Genomic DNA, 22,676 nt, shown 5'->3' with positions numbered 1-22,676 from the left:
GGGAGGTTTAATTTTAGATGTTTCGGCCCACATAAACATCATCATTATAAATTAAATGTCAGAGATGTCAGCAAACTTAGTCTCCGGTCCAGCCTGTCCTCATTAACTGGGGGGAATGAGCTTAATGGGACATTCTGATGGTCTGTTTGTTCATCTCCCAGCACACATTCTAGGTGGCAAAGTACACGGTTGAGACTGCCCCTGCACCCAGCATCAATATGTGCCCACGTGATGCTTTCTGCAGGGATGAGGTGGTTCAACAGGATTTTGTTAGATTGGCGAGGAGAAGCTGTGTGCTTTGAAGAGTTCAAAGTGCTCCTCAGTCCCAAATGTCCCCCCATTAAAACAACCCCTTTCACTCACTTAGCAACAGGGTGAGGCTCGTGTCCATTTTCTTTAGTGCTGTATCCTCAGAGTTTAGAACAACGTTGGCACATAAAAGGTGTTCCATATACATTTGGTGAATGAATGGAAGAATAAATGAATTTAAGAATGTTCCTTTATCACCCACCACGTGCCAGACACTGTCCTAGGACCCAGATGGCAGCAGTGGATGGCTGCAGTAGGGAAAAGGCATCCAAAGCCCCTGCTGTCATGAAATTTCCAGAAGAAGAAAATGAACAGCAAACACATAAATTCCTATGTACTCTCTCAGATGGTGATGGGTGTAGTGGTGCGACAGAGATCAAAGAAAGCAGGGCAAGGAGATGGGGAGTGTCAGGGACTGGGAAGGTCCATGCAAGAGGGTCAGGGCAGCTCACCCTGAACAATTCAATGGCTTATTGGAAAATTAATAAATGAAGGAATAAATGATTTCACTTCCAAGTTACATCATAACTGACATAATGAGGGAAGGCTGGAAAAATAACTCCTTGCCTTTAATACTTCTGAATAACTATCATGGCTAACATTCATTAACTGTATGCTACATGCCAGGTGTATTAGTGATCTTTTCCTGCATAACGAATTATCTCAAAATTTTGTTGGCACTTCACAACTGCAAACATTGCTTATCACCATTTCAATGGATCAGGAATTCATGAGAGATTTATCTGGATGATTCTAGCTCAGTGTCTCTCATGAAATTACAGTGCAGATGCTGGCTGGGGCTGAGGAGGTTGAACTAGGTGGTTCTCAACCAAGTCGGGAACACTCATGACACTCTGTGATCTGTTGACTGGCCTGAAATTCCCACAACCTGAGCTCCTGCAGAGACCCACACTTCTCCCTGCTGAGGAGCGGCTTCTTGAGTGGAGACTGTGGCTTGTGCCTGTCCTGTCCTTGAGGTGTAAAGTTCAACTTTATTGATGTTTCTCTACTGTCCTCTTGTGGTCTTTTCTCATATTGCTGCAGTTCTTCAAAAAGCTGAAACTCAAGTATTTCCAGGAAAAAAGAGAATTACCATGCTCAGTACAGTACTTTGAACAGTGTTTACTAGCAGCAGTAGGAGACACACATTAATGCATTTTGCCTTTGGAGGGTTTAGTCTTACTAGCAGTGAGACACACAGCCCTAGAAGTGTATGATATTATGCAGCAGTGTGTGTGTGGTGTGGCTCAGAGCTAGATCAGAGGTCTAACACAGCTCCCTACACATATCACCTTCACCACCACCACCACCATCATCATCACCATCACATTCACCATCACCACCGCCACTGCTGTCACCACCATGATCACCAACATAATCACCACTGTCACCATCATGTCATCACCACCACCTAACACCATTACCACCACCATTACTACCACCACCATTACTACCAACACCACCATTGCTACCAACACCACCATTGCTACCGCCACCACCATTACAACCATCACCACCATCATCACCACCATTACTACCATCACCACCATTACTACCATCACCACCATTACTACCAACACCACCATTGCTACCGCCACCACCATTACAACCATCACCACCATCATCATCACCACCATTACTACCATCACCACCATCATCACCACCATTACTACCATCACAATTACTACCATCACCACCATTACTACCACCACCACCACTACTACCATCACTATCATTACTACCGCCACCACCATTACAATCATCACCACCATCATCATCACCACCATTACTACCATCACAATTACTACCATCACCACCACCACCACCATTACTACCATCACCATCATTACTACCACCGCCACCATTACTACCATCACCAGCATTACTACCACCACCACCATTACTACCATCACCACCATTACTACCACCACCACCGTTACTACCATCACCACCATTACTACCATCACCACCATTACTACCAACACCACCATTACTACCAACACCATCATTACTACCATTACTACCATCACCATTATTACCACCACCACCATTACTACCATCACCACCATTACTACCAACACCACCATTACTACCGTCACCACCATCACTACCATCACCACCATTACTACTGTCACCACCATTATCACCATCACCACCATCACTACCATCACCACCATTACTACCACCACCACCATTATCACCATCACCACCATCACTACCATCACCACCATCACCACCATTTCTACCATCACCACCATTACTACCACCACCATTACTACCACCACTACCATTACTACCATCACCATCATCACCACCATTGTCACCATCACCACCATCACCACCATCACCAGCTTTACTACCATCACCACCATCATCACCATCACCACCATCACCATTACTATCACCACCATTACTACCATCATGAACATCATCGTCACCACCATTACCACCATCACCACCGTTACCACCATCACCACTATTACTACCATCACCACCATCACTACCATTACTACCATCACCACCATTACCACCATCACCACCATTACTACCATCACCACCATCACCACCATCACCACCATTACTACCATCACCACCCGCTAACAGCTGCACCGCCACCACCATCACTGCCACTCTCAAATGACCACTACCATGGTCAGTGCCAACACCACCCAAAACTTGGAGCCATCCAACACTGTGGACTTTTGAAATGGAAGTTAATAGAATCAACAGCAAATGAAACAGATTAGCTTAAACTGTAATATTTGTACAGAGCTTTTAATTTTCAAAGAACATTCACAAATATTTTATGATTGAAACTTTGCAATATCCCTAAGAGGTGAAGCAAGGGCAATTCCCATCCTCCTATTTACTTTGCCTTTGAGATGTTTAATGCAGAAAAGTACAAATGGTAACATAGCAAAAACCCACATATCTGCCACCCAGGACTAAGAAACGCGAATATTTTGTCATACATTCTTCAGATTTTTTAAAGAAAGGAAAAGAAATACTCCACAGATAAAATGGAAGTCTCCTTTGTACCCCATCCTGATTTCTATCTTCAATTCCCAAAGGTGACCTTTTCTTTACAATCCATGTTTTATATACATTATAGATGAACACATTTATATGTTTACAACACATACATGAACACATTTACATATGTTTACTACATATTATACATGAACACATTAATTTTTTCCCATGAGCTATACAGAATCATGTTGAATGTGTGTTTTTACTGATATATAAGTGATACCACAGTGGATGGTTTTGCTTTTTTAATGTACACTCTGGTATGTCCTCAATATTACTTCATGTTGCTGTGTAGGGAACTATTCCATTCATTTCCAACTGTTATAAACTATCCCCATATACAAGAGTACTATTTTTGTTTATTCCTTCCCTGTCCACGCTCCTTTGAGTTATACTGTAATGTTTTATCACTATACACAATGCTGTAGTGAATATCATTGTATGTTTCCCTTAATACCACATTTCATTACAAATAAGGAAACTGACCGTCAGAGGAGAGAGACCACGTGATCCGTCCATCCTCACACAGCTCCCAGGAGCAGAATCAGGATGTGATCGCCACTGAACTGTTCCACGCTCCAGGTGTCTGTGCATGTTCCTGCTGATGCGAGTGTGTGATCAATATCTTATAAAAGAGATCAGGAAAAAAAGTAATTCAAGCTATGAAATGCACCTAATCTTGAAAAAATGGTGGTTCTAGTCAAAGATAATTTAATGTTTTGAAAGCGGCGTAGGTTGAAAGACTTGGATGACATTTACGGCACTATCTGTCATTGGATGAACTATGTCCTCCCCTCTCCCCCAAATTACTCTTTTTTTGTTGTTTTTTGGTTTCCCCCCAAATTCTTATGTTGAATTCCTAACCCTCAGTACCTTAGAATGTTACTGTATTTGGAGATAAGACTTAAAGACGTAATTAAATTAACTACAGTGGGCCTTAATCCAACGTAACTGATGTCCTTTTATGAAGACAAAATCAGGACAGAGACATGCACAGGGAAGGCGCCATGTGAGGACACAGAAGGCAGCCATCTACAAAGCAAGGAGAGAGGCCTCGGGAGAAGCCAACCCTGCTGACACCGTGATCTCTGACTTCCTGCCTCCAGAACTGTGAGAACATAAATTTCTGTTCTTTAAGCCACGCAGACTGTGGATAGTTTGTTATGGAAGCCCCAGCAGACTAAGACACCTTGCAACTGACAGCAGCTAAAGCAGACAGATCCAATGGATTCCGGTCAGTTCACCTACAGCCTTGGTAGCAGTGAGGCTGGTTCCACCAGGGTCCACCACAGCCCCGCACTTTCAAGTCCCTTGCTCTGGTGACAGATGCACAAAGCACTTGTTGTCTATTATTATTAGATCTACTTTGACACCTGGAAGTTGTGACATGGTAAGGTTCCTGAGTGTTTCATGTACTGGAAACATCTATGACCCTCTATTTTATAAGTCAATCAACCAACTCCAGTGGGTGGACTTTGCTGTGTTTGATCCATTTAGAGTAAAAATATTACCTAGGGTGCTAATGTGTTTTTTTGTTTGTTTGTTTTTGTTTTTTTGAGACAGAGTCTTGCTCTGTCTTCCAGGCTAGAGTGCAGTGGTGCGATCTCGGCTCACTGCAACCTCTGCTCACTGCAACCTCTGCCTCCTGGCTTCAAGCCATTCTCCTGCCTCAGCCTCCTGAGTATCCGGGACTATAGGCGCATACCACCACACCTGGCTAATTTTTTGTATTTTTAGTAGAGGCAGAGTTTCACTATGTTGGCTGGGCTGGTCTCAAACTCCTGACCTCAAATGATCCACCCACCTCAGCCTCCCAAAGTGCCGGGATTACAGCCACGAGTCACTGGGCCTAGCCCGAATGAAGTTTGTTGATGGCTCTATCAAGACATTCCCAGGTCCAGCCCACCAGCCAGCCAGTGGGGGCCTAGGTTTTTGATGTTTTAACATCTGCCTACCAGAGCCACAGAGGTTCAGAGAGGTAAAAATTTCCAAGCTGACATATAAGAAATGCTCCCCCTGCCACCTCCTTGGCACCAGAATAAGAAACAAGTGAATCCATAGCTCCAGACTCTACAGCCACACTTCAGCTCATCCTTGTCCATGACCAATCATTTCTTTATCAAAAGTTTTCATCAGGAACGGCTTGTGTTGATCTTACAAACTTTGTTTTCAGGACCTCTTGAGATGACCAAATGGCTTTCCTTATTTTCCTTACTAGCTGCATTGCCTCGGGAAAAGATTAAATTCTCTGTGTTTCAGTTTCCTCATCTGTAAAATGGGAACATTCGTGGTTCCTATGCTGCTCAGCTATTGTGAGAGATTGATGAAATGCTACGCATAAAACACTAAGAAGTGTGGTTGGTGCCCAGCAGGAACTCAAGGTAATTTCTTTTGTAGTCATTAACGTTCTATCAAGAAACATTGGAAAGTTAGCATTTACATTTCTCTTACCTTCCCTCACCTCCTAACTCTCAATTTCAATTTGTGTATTGCAATTTTTAAATAATTAGACTTCATAAAATTTATTCTCACTAGATTATTCATACTTGTCTCACTAGAGTGTTCATAGTTGCCACCACTGTATATTTTAGTGGATGAAATGCTTGCTTACTACCTGCCCTTTTGATGATGGCCTCTTTCCTTTCCTTGCTCGGTGGAGTTTTTCCTGGGGTAGCTGATTCAAGGGTGGTTCACAGGTGCTCTGTGCGCTGAATTCCTTTTAGTTTTAGAAAGGCCGTCTATTGCCTTTGTATCTGAATGGCAAGGTAACCGTGTATCATTTCCCTGGGTCCATTCTCAGTCTCCCTGAGCTCCTTGAGGACCCTCTTCCATGATCTTATCCCAGTAAACGTCGAGGAAAAGTTTGAGGTCACATGATTTCTTCCTCTGATCAATTACTTGCTTTTTTGACTTTGTTTTTTGTTTGTTTGATGTAACTTCAATGTTGTTTGTTTATCTTTCCTAGAAGCCCAGGAACATCACCAGAATCTGTCTGTGTCAATTATTCTGCTTTGATTTTTCCTGAAACGCAAGGTACCTTTTAAACTGAGGATTTAGGTCTTCCTCGGCTTTTATTAAGGCTTTGTTACATCTTTGAATTTGTTCTGTTTTCTTCTTCAAGAACCCCAATTATCTGCATGATGGGAGACCCTTGTTGTACAAAGCTCTCTGGCTCTCCCTAATAACTTTCAGCTTTTTGTTCTTTTCCATTTGTTTTTCAGACAGTCTTCTCAAGCCTTTCTTTTGTGATTTCATCAGTGTCTGTTCTCATTTTGGCATCTTAAAGTTAACTATCATTTCTGAAATGGTGTTTCCTCGTCCACGTATTTCCTGACATCTGACAGCTTCTTTTCATCTCGTGTTGTATTATAACCCCTTCTACAATTTCTTGTAACCTTTTCTGAAGTCTTGTTGCCTTTTTTTTCCCCTTTTGTTAAGACTATGGGAAAAAATGTGTGCATCGTTTTGGCTTCTGGGAGTAATTCTCCCGAAATACATTCCCTACGTGCCTTCTGTTAGTTACTTTGCTGTGATCTGTTGCTTGTCTGAAGAGGGTGGAACACTATGGGATTGTCTCTCAGGCCCTTGCTCTGGGCATGTCACTGTTTCACTGGCCTGGGAGTGAGTCTATCAGCTTTTCAGAGGCTTGGGGGCCTCTCCTGCTTGGGGGAGTGTGTGTAGCAATCTGGCCGGTTCAACAGTGAGTTTACCCTGGGCAAACTGCCAGACTGTTCTGATGGCTGGAAGCATGACAGTTGGGGGCTGGCTTCTCTCCTGTGTAGGACCAGAGTCCTAGTCAATCCTGGGCTCAGGCTTCCCATCAGCCACCCAAGTGTGGGCTTGGTGGAATGAAGGTGAAGCCCCAGTGCTGAAGACATGCAGTGGCTGCTGGCCCCCAGAACAGGGCCCATTCCAGAGGTGGCTGTGGTCTCAAGATGGTACCGTGCTAAACAGCTCGGCTCGTGGAAAAGGTTGAAGGTGGGCAGTGTACACTTTGTGCTCCTAATCTGGGGCAATGTAGCGCATTAATTCCCAGCTCTTTAGAGAGCTTAAGGAAAGGGAAGGAAGGGAACCCCTGGACAGAGAAGGTCACAGTGTAAAATCCTCATTTGCTAATACTTCCTTCAAAGTTCACTTTAAACTCTCAAAAACAACCGCTTTGGAATAAGATGGTGGCCTTAGTTTTTTTCTTTCTTTCTTTTTTTTTTTTTTTTTTTTTTGAGACAGAGTCTCACTCTGTCGCCAGGCACCAGGCTGGAGTGCAATGGCACAATCTCAGCTCACTGCAACCTCTGCCTCCCGGGTTCAAGCAATTCTCCTGCCTCAGCCTCCTGAGTAGCTGGGACTACAGGCGTGCGCCACCATGCCCAGCTGAGTTTTTGTATTTTTAGTAGAGACGGGGTTTCACCATGTTGGCCAGGATGGTCTCAATCTCTTGACCTCACGATCCGCCTGCCTCGGCCTCCCAACGTGCTGGGATTACAGGCGTGAGCCACCGCGCCCCGCCTAAGCCATGACTTTTTCTTCCTCCTGTATCACACAACCCACTGGCTCCCTTGTGTTTCTTCCCTTTACAATGGGTACAGTTACCAAAAGGGTGACCTTTTTAAACCAGTGGTGAATCAAATTTCCAGAGAAAGTAACATACTTTGGCATTCACTCGAGAGCTTGAACAGAAGCAGTTATATGAAGAGCGGAACAGTCTCCAACAGTTTATACGCCATTTAGGAGTTCATAACTATATTGACTTTTATAGCTTAACTTAGAATTCTTACACAAGCCCCCTAACACATAGAAAAAGATATGGCCAGTGCCTGAGTGCTGCCACCGGAACTAAACCCAAAGAAGCAACTATTTTCTATTTCATTTTAGAAGGCTTGTGATCAGATAAAATGAACCATCCCTCAATTGAGTATAGCACATAACACTGAAACTCCAAGGAGAAACAAACAGAAGCTATTGAATTGCCAGTCCCAACAAGAAATGGCAGGAATATCTGACAATACATTTTCACAGATGGATCCAGATGGTCAGATCTTCCCAGATATCATCACATCAGGTTTATTTATTAGCGTTTTGTTTGGTGCGTATGAGTAGAAAGAGGGAAATTAGTATTTGTTTCAGATCAGTATTGTGCTAGGCACATTCGCATACAGGATCAAACAGCAGGGCTGGAAAAAATACACGTGGCCTTCTGCCACGAGGAGAAGCACCCTGAGGCCCTCACCAGATGCCCCCCCACCACCTGCAGAACTGTGAGCCAAAGAAACAATTTTTTTCTTTGTAAGTTACTCAGAGTTGGGTATTCCTTTGCAGCAACACTAAGCAGAGTAAAATAGAACTTCCCTCCCGCCTCTTTCATAAGAGTACTAATCTCAGATGGGCTCCACTCTCAGGAATCTATCACCTCCCGAAAGCCCCACCTCCTAATACCATCACCTTGTGGTAGAGAATTTTAACACATTAATTGGAGAGAAACAGAATATTCAGTCTGTAACACCTAGAATCTGCACCTAGTGATTCTTCCTTCCTTCTTCCCTCCCTCCTTCCTATTTTAAGTTGAGGAGAGTTTCAGGGAGGCAATATTTACAAAGGTCGGGCAGGGTTAAGATGAAAACCCAAGACCAGCAATAGCTAAAAGCGGTTCCCATCCCAGACCTAAAGAGGCCAAGGGATGAGTCTTTATTAAACCAGAGAGAACATGGAACAGGTGGTCTTACTGTTAATTGAACTAGAAATCAATGCGACTCCCCAGGGGCTGTGACAGCTCAGGAGCCTCTTTTGAAGTTATAGGGAAAAAAAATGGTTTTAATAAAATAAACTATGCATTTCTGGACAGCCCTCCAGACTGTTTGATTCTAAGCTTCCTCTTTGAGCTATTTTTGCAACTTTTATGTTTTCTCCACATAGCACATCCTTTTGGATTATTGATTCTAGCCTGGTTCTATGTCTTCCAGCTGTTTTACAACTCTGTATAAACGTGTCTGTTCTTTGAATTATCTTTCGAATCATTATGACATGTCTGGTTCCTTCATTGCTTCATAGGTAAAATAAAATCTTTAACATGCTATGATGGTTAATATTCGTTGTCAAGTTGATTGGATCGAAGGATGCCTAGATGGCTAGTATTGTTTCTGGGTGTGTCTGTGAAGATGTTGCTAGAGGAGATGAACATTTGAGTCTGTGGACTGGGAGAGGATGACCCACCTGCCCTCAGTGTGCGTGGGCACCATTCAGCCGGCTGCCAGCAGAGCTAGAACAGAGCAACCGGAAGCTGGCATGAGATGGCTTGCTGGGTCTTCGGGCTTTCATCTTTCTCTCGTGCTAGATGATTTCTGCCCTTCGACATCAGACTCCCGGTTCTCTGGCCTTGGGACTCTTGGACTTATATCAGTGGTTTGCCGGGGGCTCTTGGGCCTTTGGCCACAGACTGAAGGCTGCACTGGACTGAGCCACCACTAGCTTCCTTCCTCCTCAGCTGTCAGAGGGCCTATTATGGGACTTCACTTTGTGACTGTGTGAGTCAATTCTCCTTCATAAACTCCCTTTTATATATACATACATCCTATTAGGTCTGTCCCTCTGGAGAACCCTAATACACATGTTCATTTTATATTTGTAAAAGATCATGATTTTACCCTTTTTAGGAAAATTATCTTTCAACAAAGAAAACGTCCGCTCCTCCTTTAAAGTTATCCTGTAAAGAATGCCCTGCAGCGATAAAGGCTTTCTTCCCATACAGAGCCATTTTACCACCAGACAGCTGCATCGCCAGGATTCAGAATCAGCACCACAAACCAACTCTTGGTCTTTGGAGCCAAGACCAGTTTGCCAATGCAGACCCGTAACTATTTTATGGGGGATCTCATCCCAGAAGCTCTATTGTCTCTTGAAATCTATGGTATGAAACAAACCATACTCCATTGGACCATTTTTGAAAATCTCCCTCTCATAATAATCCAGAACCTCAGTTAGAGTCAGAGGTCCTGTTTTTCCCTGGGAGATTCTCAGTTTCCTACGTAAGGCAGATGTGCCTTCAAATTCCACCTGTTGGTAGCATCCAGGTCTGAAATTCAAAGGGATTTTACTGAAAACAGGGAATCCTAATTCTGCTCACCAGTGCATAAGCCCCAAGTCCTTGGCCAGTAAAATACTCCCTTGTGCCCATTTTTCAGATGAGGAAATGAAGGTTCAGAGAGGTTCAGTACCTTACCCAAATGTCACAAGTAGCACATAGTGGACCTGGATTCAAATCCAGAAAGGTCAGACCCAACCCAGTTCTCCTTCCACTAAAATACCAATGCTGAACACATCTTTCCACCAAGCTGTCCAGACATCAAGGAGTCGCTCCAAAAATCCAGATGCAAAAGCATCTCCTCTTTCTTTTTCTTAAATATGCTCTAAAAGAACCTGAGAAACTCTAAAGCCTCATACATTTTTAAAGCTGACATCTAAAACATTTCATCATGAATTTAAATAGTTACAAAGGAGGTAATTTCTACCACATATTAAACACTACTTTTTGAAAAATGCCATCACTATTTTAAGTATATTCTAATTACCAAGATAACTTGATACTGATCATCATCCAGAGATAAATGCTCAGAAATTTTCCATCTTTTCCCTTCCTTCTGAGAGTCATACCTCCATTTCATCTCTTATAGAACTGCATTACTTTGTTTGAAATTATACAGTGTACCCTATTGTATTTCTCTGTATTAAAAACCTTTGATTTCAAAATGTTTCATATGCTGTAACTGTAAAGATGTGTTAAAAATATTTCTTCTGGATTGGGTAATTATTACAACTGTTATTAGCATGTAATTGATCAAAACATAAACACTGGATAAGCAGTCCATTTTATTGCCAACATTATTTCCTAAATCAATCGGTGGGGGAGGGTTTTTGTCACCTCAATGAATCTATATGTTTATGGATGAATGATTACAAGGTTATGTAAATAAAACACGTGTCACGAGCAATCTTACTTTTTGTGTTTTCAGGTTGAAAGAACCCAGTTTCCATAAAAAAGTAGAAGGCAACATGTTTTAGTAAAGCTGTGTCCTTCAATTCTTTAAACTCCTGTCTCAGGGCTTGGTAAACACTACCTTTAGGGCTTGTGGTTCCCTCAGAGGGTGAAGGAGAAGGGCAGGTGGGAGCATTTCAGAAGCAATGGGTCATGTTGCACTGCTTCATCTAGGTAGTGAGAGCATGGGATTTTTGTATTGTTTTTCACTTTAGGCATATTTCACCTTAGACATATTTTGTAAGTAATCTTTTATATATACCCAGTACTTAATTCTAAAATAAGAGAAATATCAAAAAATATTATCTATATGAAAGATATATTATCTATATGAAAGATAAGAAATATCTATATGAAAGATATTATCTTCATGAAAGATATCTATGAAAAATATTATCTGTATGAAAGAAATATTATCTATATGAAAGATAAGCAGTATTTATCCTTCAATCAAGCTAAGTAAGTAAGCCTTATGGGTATCTTTTTTTTTTTTTTTTTTTTTTTTTTTTGAGACATAGTCTCACTCTGTTGCCCAGGCTGGAGTGTGCTGGCGCAATGTCGGCTCACTGCAACCTTTGCCTCCTGGGTTCAAGCCATTCTCCTGCTTCGGCCTCCCAAGTAGCTGGAGTAGGCACCCACCACCACCCCTGACTAATTTTTGTATTTTTAGTAGAGTCGAGGTTTTGCCATGTTGATTTCAAACTCCTGACCTCAGGTGATTCTCCCACCTCGGTCCCCCAGAGGGCTGGGATTGCAAGTGGGAGCCACTGCGCCCAGCCTATGGGGTGTCTTTTTAGATTATTTCCCTTCTTTTCCCTGTCAGTGCAGGATTTCAGGTTTGATAGGTTTCCTTTGGGGGAGACATCGTATCTTCCCTCCAGACCTACTACGCAGACGCTCAATCGGTGTGCATTTGTTTCTTACTAATGCGCAAGGAGGGCCAAGAGCAAGTGAGATGGTATCATCCTGAAGAGTGCTGGGAGGGACTTCACTGACAATGTGGCTTTCGGTCACAAGGAAATGACGGGGCAGAGCATGTGGATATCAGGGAGAAGGTATGATCAGAGGAAGCAGCATTTGCAAACTGAGCACGTGGATACCAGGGAGAAGGTATTATCAGAGGAGACAGCATTTGCAAACTGAGCCCATGGATACCAGGGAGAAGGTATTATCAGAGGAGACGGCATTTGCAAACTGAGCCTGTGGATATCAGGGAGACACCTCTCTGCACAGTGCCCCATGCACCTCCCTAGGTACTCTCGCTCACACTCTAAATTACGCACACACCCATGCTCTGCTGTAAGCTCTTAAGTTCTTTAGGGCAAAGAAAAAAGGGCACAGCCTCCAGGATGCTCACACTTAGTTTTTATTAGCCACAGTTTCCCACGGTTTTCTACCTCCTAGGAAATACACAGCTCACCAAGGGCACCCAGTCACCATCCTGTCCTGCTGGTATGGCTGACGCTGGTGAACACAGCTGCAAAGTCGCTCAGGGCCTGGTTTCCTCGGGTACAGAGAACCTCAGGGCGGGAAGAGCCAGAACTCAGAGCCCCTTTCTTCCCCATGTGGGATAGGATAACCCAAGCCAAATGACCCACGCATCATGAAGCAGAGGCAGGACCCTGAGCTGCCCAAGAGGCCCAGGTACTTGGAGTTCCCGCTAAAGTCAGGTTACGGGATCGTGGCGTGCCCACCCTCCCACAGTGGCTAAGCCCTAACCTAACTGTAAACACAAAACGCAGTCGGGATGCCTTCTGATTACTGGGCTCTGTGACCTTCAGCTGCTGAGGTGCGAGAATCGGGCATGGGCATGAAAGGCAAGGGGCCACCACAGCAGTATGGTTCTCCCTCCACCCTGCCCAGCAGGCTGTGACCTAGAGACTGCTGCAGCCTGGGGCATCAGGGGCCCTGGAGCAGGATGCCTGGACTAGGAGTGGACTGCCCTGCTGACGGGTCGTTTTTCTGTGAAGAAGCTTTTCAACAGTAGCACCTGGCTGAAGCTGACCACGAACAGGGCAATCGTCTCGCCGATAGACCAGTAAGAGACTCGGCTATTGAGGTCTTCCGCTCGGGCCCGGTCCTGGGCCTCTCGCAGCCGATAATGCGTCTGGGAGTCAATGACCGTCTTCAGAGCCTCGTGGATGGTCACGCAGGCGGACTCCATCTGGGCAGGAAGAGAAAAGCAGTCACGCTGCTAACCCTGAGACAAATGTGGGATCCAGCAAACCGCAAATGCTATCATCAACATCCTAGGTGACATCCACTGCATACTGAGTCTATGCTAAGGGTTTTCTTTAATCCTCACAACAAGCCTAATTGAGGCTCAGAGAGGTTAAGTAACTTGCCCAGAGTCACATTGCTGGTATGTGGCTGAGTCAGAGTTTGGCTCAACTGCCAGAGTCCTGAACCTGAACACTGCTCTATACTCTCTTATCTAATCCTGGCAATATCCCTGATAGGCACGGATCATTACCCTCATTGTTAATGAGGGCTTATCCCAAATACAGATGAGGAAACTGAGGCTCCAGGAGGCTACATGAATTGCCCAAGGTCACACAAGTAATAAACTGCAGAGCGTGAACTAGACCACAGTTGTGTTTCGCCTCTGAATCCACTGCTCATGTTCATTCTATTATATAATTGCTGCCTATAGTTTTAGGTATACACACAAACACATGAAGACACATGCCTCATGTACATAAGAACATACACACACATGCAAAGACACATATATGAACAGGCACCATATAGACACATATGCTCATATGTAACGCACACTAAGTGATCACTTTCTTTATCTGCCAACATATTCAATGTGGTAAGCGGAAGTCTGAAAACGTCCTTCCCACCGCCACCAAGATCCCCTCCCCTAATTCCAGGGACCTATGAATATGATGAGCTATCATCCCTGTGACTGCATCCTGTTAATAGACACAGCTGACCTTAAGACGGGGCGATTATCCAAGCCTGATCTAATCACAGGAGACCTCAGACGCTGGGAGCTTTTTCCAGCTAGTGGCAGAAGAAGTTAAGACGGTTTCGAAGCATGAGAAGAATTCAATGTGCCATGCTGGCTTTGAAGGTGAAGGTGACCACGTGTCAGCACCAGAAAAAGGCCTCCAGGGGCTGAGGGGACAACAGTCAGCAAGGAAACGGGGACCTCAGTCCTACAACCACAAAGAACTCAACTCCACCCACCACCTGAATGAACATGAAAGCAGATCCTTCCCCAGAGCTTCCAGCTAGGAGCCCAACCTGCCACCATCTCAACATCAGCCTTGGGAAACTCCAAGCAAAGAATCTGGCCACCCTGCCCAGGCTCACAGCATACAGAGCTGTGTGGTAATAAGTGAGTATTCTGGGGACTGGGGAGAGATAACATTGGGAGAAATACCTAATGTAGATGATGGGGGGATGGATGCAGCAAACCACCATGGCACATGTATACCTCTGTAACAACCCTGCACGATTTGCACAGGTACCCCAGAACTGAAAGTAGAACTTAAAAAAAAAAAAAAAGAAAGAAAGAAAAAATAAGTGAGTATTCTATTAAGACACTGTTTGGAGTAATTAGTTACTCAGCAATGGACAACTAACACATTATGCCTGTATCTAACACCTAGAATGTATCATGTATCTAACACCTAGAAAATTCTATCCTATCAGTGAGTTCTCAGGCTAGAGGATTCACAAAGCACACTCCAGACACTTCAGTTCCCAAACGCCAAAGCCAAACTATTTGTAAAGTGCAGTATAATAAACCAGAAGAGACTAAGTTACTCTGTAACCTCCCTCCCCAAAGCCCTTGTTGCTCTCTCACATTGAACCCCTTCCAAAAGACAAATGGGAAATACTGCCAAACAATGGTGTTACCCGTACCTGCCTCATTGGGTATCCTTCACTCTGGACCATTCTGGGAGCTGAACTAGATGAGGCAGGAAAGAACAAACGCTTCCCTTCAGCCTCTGCTTCTCTTTCTGGCAACAGTCTACCTTCCGAGGCTTCGGGACTCTCCTGCACATGGTGGCTGGCCCTCTCATCCTCGTCCACGTGTAAGAAGTGGTGAAATGTCACATGTAGAAAGGTGGCATGATCACTGTATATCAGATGGAACTGGGAGAGTCAAACTGGGCACCAGCTCAAGGAGCATTATCAAGTAAAGAAGCCCATTTGACACTGTTGGTGGGAGTGTAAATTAGTTCAACCATTGTGGAAGACAGTGTGGCGATTCCTCAAGGACCTAGAAATAGAAATTCCATTTGACCCAGCAGTCCCATTACTGGGTATATATCCAAAGGATTATAAATCGTTCTACTTTAAGGACACGTGCACACGAATGTTCATTATAGCACTGTTTACAATAGCAAAGACCTGGAACCAATCCAAATGCCCATGGATGATACACTGGACAGGGAAAATGTGGCACATATACACCATGGAATACTATGCAGCCATCAAAAACGATGAGTTCGTGTCCTTTGTAGGGACATGGATGAAATTGGAAACCGTTATTCTCAGCAAACTGACACAAGAGCAGAAAATCTAACACCGCATGTTCTCACTCATAGGCGGGTGTTGAACACTGAGAACACATGGACACAGGGAGGGGAGCATCACACACTGGGGTCTGTTTGCGGGGAAATAGGGGAGGGACAGCAAGGGGTGGGGAGTTGCGGAGAGAGAGCATGGGGAGAAATGCCAGATATAGTTGAAGGGGAGGAAGGCAGCAAATCACACTGCCACGTGTGTACCTATGCAACAGTCCTGCACGTCCTTCACATGTACCCCAAAACCTAAAATGCAATAAAAAATAAATAAATAGATAAATAAAAGCAGCCCATTGTCCCCGCATGGGTACCTCCATCCTGCTTTCTCAGTGACATCCTCAATGCTCTATTTAATTTTGGGCCACACATCTTTTCTCTCACGACCGCAGTATAGGCAGCACTGGACACTACACTTCTCCACATCTGACAGGTGTGCTATACCTGCAAATGTTTGATATTGAAAAAGGGACAAATGATCCTAAGACGGGTTCCAGACATCAAGAAGTTGACTCCAAAGGGAACTTCCAGTGCCAAGTGGCTTCAAAGGCCAACCACCAACCGCCAAACGAGAAAGCTCAGGTGTACGCCTCTGCCCTGGGGGTAATGGTCGCCTCTGTGGTTGCTTCCAGGTCTCCAAGGGATGCTTCCAAAGCTCACTAAAGCACATCCACTGTCACAGATGGAACAGGGGACCACACTTGGAAGAAAGTAGGTAAGAGGTCAATGCGGAGTCAGGCTTAAACTCTGTGAACCCGTGCCAAAGCTAACTCAAGATACAGCATTTCTAGAAGCCTCCCTCGTGCTCCCTGCCAGACACTACCTATACAGACGGACTTGGTAATACAAACCTGTTTTATATTTACATCACTCTGGTGATCCCTGGAAATCACAAGGACTGAAGGTGGGGCTGGGGAACTCAGGAGAGATACCTGTAGGGTGAGGTTATAAGAGTTTTAAATCAGCCAGGCCCGGTGGCTCACACCTGTAATCCCAGCACTTTGGGAGGCCGAGGCGGGCGGATCACGAGGTCAAGAGATTGAGACCATCCTGGCCAACTTGGTGAAACCCCGTCTCTACTAAAAATACAAAAATTAGCTGGGCGTGGTAGCATGCGCCTGTAGTCCCAGCTACTCGGGAGGCTGAGGCAGGAGAATTGCTTGAACCCAGGAGGCGGAAATTGCAGTGAGCTGAGATCGTGCCACTGCACTCCAGCCTGGTGCCTGGCGACAAAGCAAGACTCTCTAAAAAAAAAAAAAAAAAAAGAATTTCAAATCATGGCTGAGTTTAATAGCTTATACTTCCACTAATTCCTTCATTCAAACTTTACTCAATGCCCACTTTTCTTCCAGGCACTGTGCTAGGGCCAGGGAATTCAGAATCAGAGCCAGACACAGTAGGCGAAGGACTGTACAGGGCCTGCTCAGGGGCCAGGGACTGAGGTGGTGACGGCGATGTGTGGAGAAGCAGCTGTGGGGAGGTGGGAGCTCACCGTAAAGGGCCTCGGTCTAAGACTTTATCGTGTGGCTCTGTGAGCAGAAGACTGGCAAGATCAGAATTCCGCTTTACAAGAATCTGCCGCTGGCAGCTATGATGCAGAAACGGACGTACAGGAACCAGTCCAGTGGCAGGGAAACCTCTTAGGTGGCTGTGGTTCTACTGGGAAGAGAAGCTGTAAGCCTCAATGAAGAAAGTCGCCAAGTCAGGGAAGAGCAGATTTGGGGGAAATTGATGGCAAGGAAATCACAGGACTTGGTAACCAAGTACATCATTCTTGAAATCAGTGGGAGGGACAGAGACACACACATATGTGTATACACGTTATGTATCATGGTCGAGGGAGTATATGTGTATCTGTATGTGTGTGGTGCACACACACGTGTGTACTCATATGTACACACAGGCATACACGTTTGTATGGATAAATCCGCACAGAATTTGTTTTTAAACAGTCCGGAAGGGCTCATTTGATTTTCCAGGCGAGAATTCCATTCTCCAAGTTTATGTGTCACAAGTTCATTCAGAAACAAAGTGTACACCGGACTCACTTGACTGGGGGCTCCTTGGACCGTAGGCTCTGGCCTGGGAATTCAGCAGTACTGGTCAGCATCTCCAGCCTCCTTCCAGAGCCCAGAATCACTGGAGAGGAAGGAGGAAGGGAAGTGGAAGAGAGGAAGGACAGAAATCACAGGCGCAGACAGCAAGACAGAGGGGAAGTCAGATATTTACATGAGGCGTCACTTTAAAGGCCTGGATCCAGTGACACGGGACAGAAACCGGCACTGAGATTGCATGAAGAGCCCTCAGCGGCCTTTAAAGGAACAATCTCAGCTCAGATCAGTGAAACCAAGGGACCAGTTCCAAATGGGTAACGGAGCAACAGGTGATACTCTACAGCTTTCTGGGCATCTAACACCTGCAGACACCTTCAGGACCTGGCGCAGATGCCGCAGGAGACCCCAGAGAATCACAGATACGTGGACGCTCACCCTCACTGCAAAAACACGCTCCTTCCCCATCCACTGAGATCTTCCATTAGTGCTCATCTAAAACAAACCCCTTCAGCCTGTTACCACAAAATTGCAGTTAGCCAATCCCTCAGCCAGCTTCCCACCCGGCAGAAAACGAACAGAAACCGTCTGCTCTGCTTCAGGGTTCTGTTTTCCCAGGCCACGGGTCCCCAGCTCTCCTTGTGTGTGACCTTCCGCCCTGCTAAGACCACCAGTCCTGGCTGGCTTCCAGCATCCTGGAGCCTCACAGGAATTACGGTCGTGGCTCCATGGTGACAGTCGGTCTCTAGGACACCCTGACCCAGCGTTTCTGGCACTATTCCTTTCTCCTATCTCCACGGTGACATCCCATCCTGTCCCGGCTACCTGCGGATGCCAACGTCTTCAGTCTTCAGGTCCGTGTAACCACTGAGAAATTCCTGGAACCCTCATCTCATCAGGTCTCCACTGACCCAAGTACCTGCTTCTTTAAATTCTTCAAGAACTCAATGACAGGGAAGCAGGAGCTGGCCTCAGAGCACGCAGGAAAACCTTTCAACCTTCCTAGAACACCAGTAAGGTAGCTCTAGGCCTTTGACCTCAGTCAGAATGCTTCAGCTCTGACCAGGATCTGCCCAGGTTCTCAGGAAGCCTGGAAGCCCCTCAAGCTTGGCTTTCCTGAAGTCAAATCCTCCTGGTCCATGTCGTCTCCTAGGAGTCTGGTTTTCCTGAACTCAGGTCTGAAACAAGTCCTTTGGGCCTGAATCTCCGGCCTGGGCACTGTTCACGACAGAAGTTGTTCTTTCACCTAGTATTTACTTTCGTGCCAGAAACCAAGGCCTCTGGCCTGCCACTGTGCTACAGGAAGTCTGGGGAGAAGCGAGAGAGTAGCTGCCGCATAAAAAGCCACGCCAGGCCGGGCGCGATGGCTCACGCCTGTAATCCCAGCACTTTGGGAGGCAGAGGCGGGTGGATCACGAGGTCAAGAGATCGAGACCATCCTGGTCAACATGGTGAAACCCCGTCTCTACTAAAAATACAAAAAACTAGCTGGGCGTGGTGGCGCGTGCCTGTAGTCCCAGCTACTCGGGAGGCCGAGGCAGGAGAATTGCCTGAACCCAGGAGGCGGAGGTTGCGGTGAGCCGAGATCGCGCCATTGCACTCCAGCCTGGGTAACAAGAGCGAAACTCTGTCACACACACAAAAAAAACCCATGCCAAGGAAGATAAAAAGGGCTGGCAAGGAGAATGAAGGTTCCACTCCACACATTTCACCTGCTCTCTTCATCTAGGAGGCCAAACACCTACATTTTCAAGTTAAGGTAAAGCTCTCCCAGTGAAGCCTTCCTGACTCCTGGAACAACTCATCAGTGCCTCCTCAAAACCCCTGGCCCCCCAGTTACAGCTCTGACCACAGTGTCCCACGGCCAACTGGCTTGTAGGGCTGTGCCCCCTGCAGGGCGCCCAGCACCAGGCACAGTGTGTTGGCAGAGAAGCAAGTAGGCACAGATGGTTCAAGGCGGCACGGTCAGAGAAGGGGAAGGAAATGGCTCTTCTGAGGCTGAGCGGGAGCAAAGAAGAGGTTCTAACATATAAGAAAAGGGAAGTATAAATCACCCTTTCCTGCCCCAAAATCAAACTACTGTTCAGGCTCCAGGAACGAATGTCTCCATTCACCTAATTCATGAAGGCTTTTCCTATCCATCTGTTTTCTACTGGTTAAGGGGGAAGTCCTTCAGCTCAGCTTTTGGAGACTTACAAAATCTTCTGACTAGAGGCTGTTTCATCAGTGGCCAACAGAACTCTCCTGAGTATTGATTGCAAAAGATCTTAACACATAGCACCCCTTCGGCTGGACATTCTAACGGCAGTCATGTACCAGGCGCAAAGCTCAAACCCAGTTTTAGACGATGGAACTTTCTATGCATGGCCACTAGTCACCTGTGACTACTGAGAAACTGAAGTAAGGCTGTGGTGCAGATGAGGGAGTGTATTTTCATTTCATTTTAATTAATTTAAATAGCCAAATTTAGAGAGAGTGGCTACTACGATGAAGAGTGCAGCTGTCGCCTCCGACTGCTGAGGGAAGATGGAGGACTGGGAAATGAATCCACAGGCATTCACGAGTGTGCCCAGAGCCACAGAGGAAGGGAGCCACCTTGGAGGGCAGCCCAGAAGGTCATCTGGCCTCCTTGAAATTACAAGACGCTCTGGCTTTGGTTCCGGTACATGTGCAGCGACGGATGGTTATGCTTGTCTTACAGGTTTCCCTGGGCCCTGAGTCATGTGACAAGCATTTGGTGAGCTCCTTCCTGGACCACACCTAATGCACGAGCACTGAGGATACAAAAGTAAACCATTCAGAGTCCCAGCCCCCAGGAAGCCCCAGCTTGCACATGAAAGGGAAGGAGGAAATGAAATAGCAGGACGGACGACAGATGAAGGAGGCTGAGATCAGAGAATGATTAACCTTGACAGCCATGAGTGGTGGACATGACTCTCCCCCAAAAATGCCCCGGTTTGTCTTCCATAGTGTGGAGGTGTTGCTAAGGCTCCACCTGCCAGGCTTCCTGTCATCCAGGTTTGCTGCATGACTCAAGTTCTCACTCACGAGACATGAGCAGGTGATACGTATTCCCACTGTCCCTGGCGTTTTAAGAAGCAGACGGGCATTTCTCATTCTCTCCTCCTTGGGCAGCGACAGGCAGAGGACCCTGAAGCCCCAGGGGAAGACAGAAAACTTTCTAAGGCAGGTGCTGTGCCAGTTTCTGACAAGAAAGAACGAGCCTGGATCCCTGAGTCACACTATGGAGGAAAGCTCTCCATCAACCCTTTCTAGATGATTATGCCTGACAATAAGCGTCTATTGTGTTAGGCCACTGATGTTTCGTGCTTATTTTGTTACAGCACCTTGTGTTACCTTAACTAATACACCACGCAAAGCAAGACTTTGGTCTTCATGATACAAGCGGAGACACGTGATGCAGGTACTTCAAAAGTACCGTTCGAAAGACGCAGTGGGAATGAAAGAGCGGAGACAGGAATATCCGAGGACAGCACCGCAGGGATCTGGTTACAGAACGGGAAGGAAGATTGCAAGAGCGCAGCGTTCTTTAGGACTAAGTGTGAAGAAAAGAGGTAAAACCAACCCTAATGATGACTCCGACCACCAGCCTAGACAGAGGCCAATGAGGAGGAACGCGCGAGGGGTTTAGCAGCGCCGCACTGCTCATGTTCACTCACCTGGGTGAGAGCTGTGACCCTGTTCCCCATGTCTGGGAGAATGGGGGGCTCATCGCCTACTTGAAAGTCAAAGTAGACGGTCTTGTGAGAGAAGGTGGAAAACTCATTACTGAAGCAAAACTGATAAACACCCTTGACCTCAGCCCGGTGCGTGAAGCTGTCGTACTGCTTCTTGGTTTCTCTGTAGATGGGGTTCCCCTGGGGGTCCTCCACATAGCAGTCAACATCATAGTGGCCTCCAGTGATGACCTGACAACCATAAAAAGCTTGCTGTTATCAAAGGGGCAACCACCACCTACCAAATGCCAACCAGACCCTGTGATCAGACTAAACGTTTCTGTCATTTAATATTCAAACGTTTCCAAGGCGGGGGCTATGCCACTTCCCATTTTACTGAGGCTGAGCAAGGTTAAATAAATTGGCTATGGTCACATCGCTTGAAAGTGGAAGGGCTAAGATCTGAATCTATGCCTGCCTGACTCCAAAGTTTGCTCTGCGGGAGTTCGATAAGCCTAATCCTTTCCATTTTACAGAAGAAGAAACCGAACTTCAAGGTTAAGCAGATTGCTTAAGGTTACACAAGGGACAGTGGTAGAGCTGGGGTTTGTCCTGAGGGCTTTTGGTTCCTGTGCTCAAAACCTTACCTATTGCACTCTGACGCATGAACGAACAGACCCCACCATACCTGCTCTTCATGAGATGGTGCTGATAAGGCTTCCAGAAATCCAGAGGAAGATGAGGAGGGACGCCCAATAAACTATTCCAATGCAACCAGATACCACTGATTCTGTATCTTTGTTTAATACTTAACACAAGATGTGCAGCAAATCACTGCTTTACGACCCTGCCACTCATTAGCTATGTGACCTTAGACAAGTTACTTTACTCTCTGAGGACATGGCTTTATCCATGAAATGAGGATTCAATAAGCTATCACACCTAAGTACACAATGTCCAACATGGATCAAGTGTCCCCAAACTGCCAGCCAATTACTGGACAATTGCCAGACTGCAAACCAGCCCCCTGGGGGTG

The 22,676-nt window shown here is 45.8% G+C and overlaps 1 protein-coding gene and 1 long non-coding RNA gene across 9 annotated transcripts in view; both read right to left on the bottom strand.

The window, feature by feature from the left end:
* TMED3 (transmembrane p24 trafficking protein 3) overlaps positions 1 to 22,676 on the bottom strand; it is a 64,031-nt gene that overhangs the window by 39,597 nt on the left and 1,758 nt on the right. For 4 of the 8 annotated variants that reach the window (XR_012517810.1, XR_012517807.1, XR_012517808.1 and 1 more), the window contains exons 2-3: positions 21,644 to 21,892; positions 3,829 to 3,967 (exon numbers count right to left, since the gene is read on the bottom strand). Coding sequence is in view for 3 of the 8 variants with exons in the window: in XM_003921693.4 (XP_003921742.1) it covers positions 13,296 to 13,532; positions 21,644 to 21,892 (486 nt within the window). In the remaining 5 variants the exon portion in view is untranslated. Of the gene's footprint in view, positions 1 to 3,828; positions 3,968 to 12,713; positions 13,533 to 21,643; positions 21,893 to 22,676 lie in introns of those variants that run through there. The other 4 variants (XM_074399915.1, XM_074399917.1, XR_012517811.1 and 1 more) reach the window with 3 other exon arrangements.
* On the bottom strand, positions 13,539 to 21,634 carry LOC141584639 (uncharacterized). Its single transcript, XR_012517812.1, has 3 exons — positions 16,764 to 21,634; positions 16,120 to 16,161; positions 13,539 to 15,608 (listed from the first exon to the last, which is right to left on the bottom strand). It is a non-coding gene; the product is annotated as an uncharacterized LOC141584639 (long non-coding RNA).

Source organism: Saimiri boliviensis, chromosome 5, assembly GCF_048565385.1.
Source record: "Saimiri boliviensis isolate mSaiBol1 chromosome 5, mSaiBol1.pri, whole genome shotgun sequence".
Classification (NCBI taxonomy): Eukaryota; Metazoa; Chordata; class Mammalia; order Primates; family Cebidae; genus Saimiri; species Saimiri boliviensis.
This window is presented reverse-complemented; position numbering and strand designations above follow the sequence as displayed.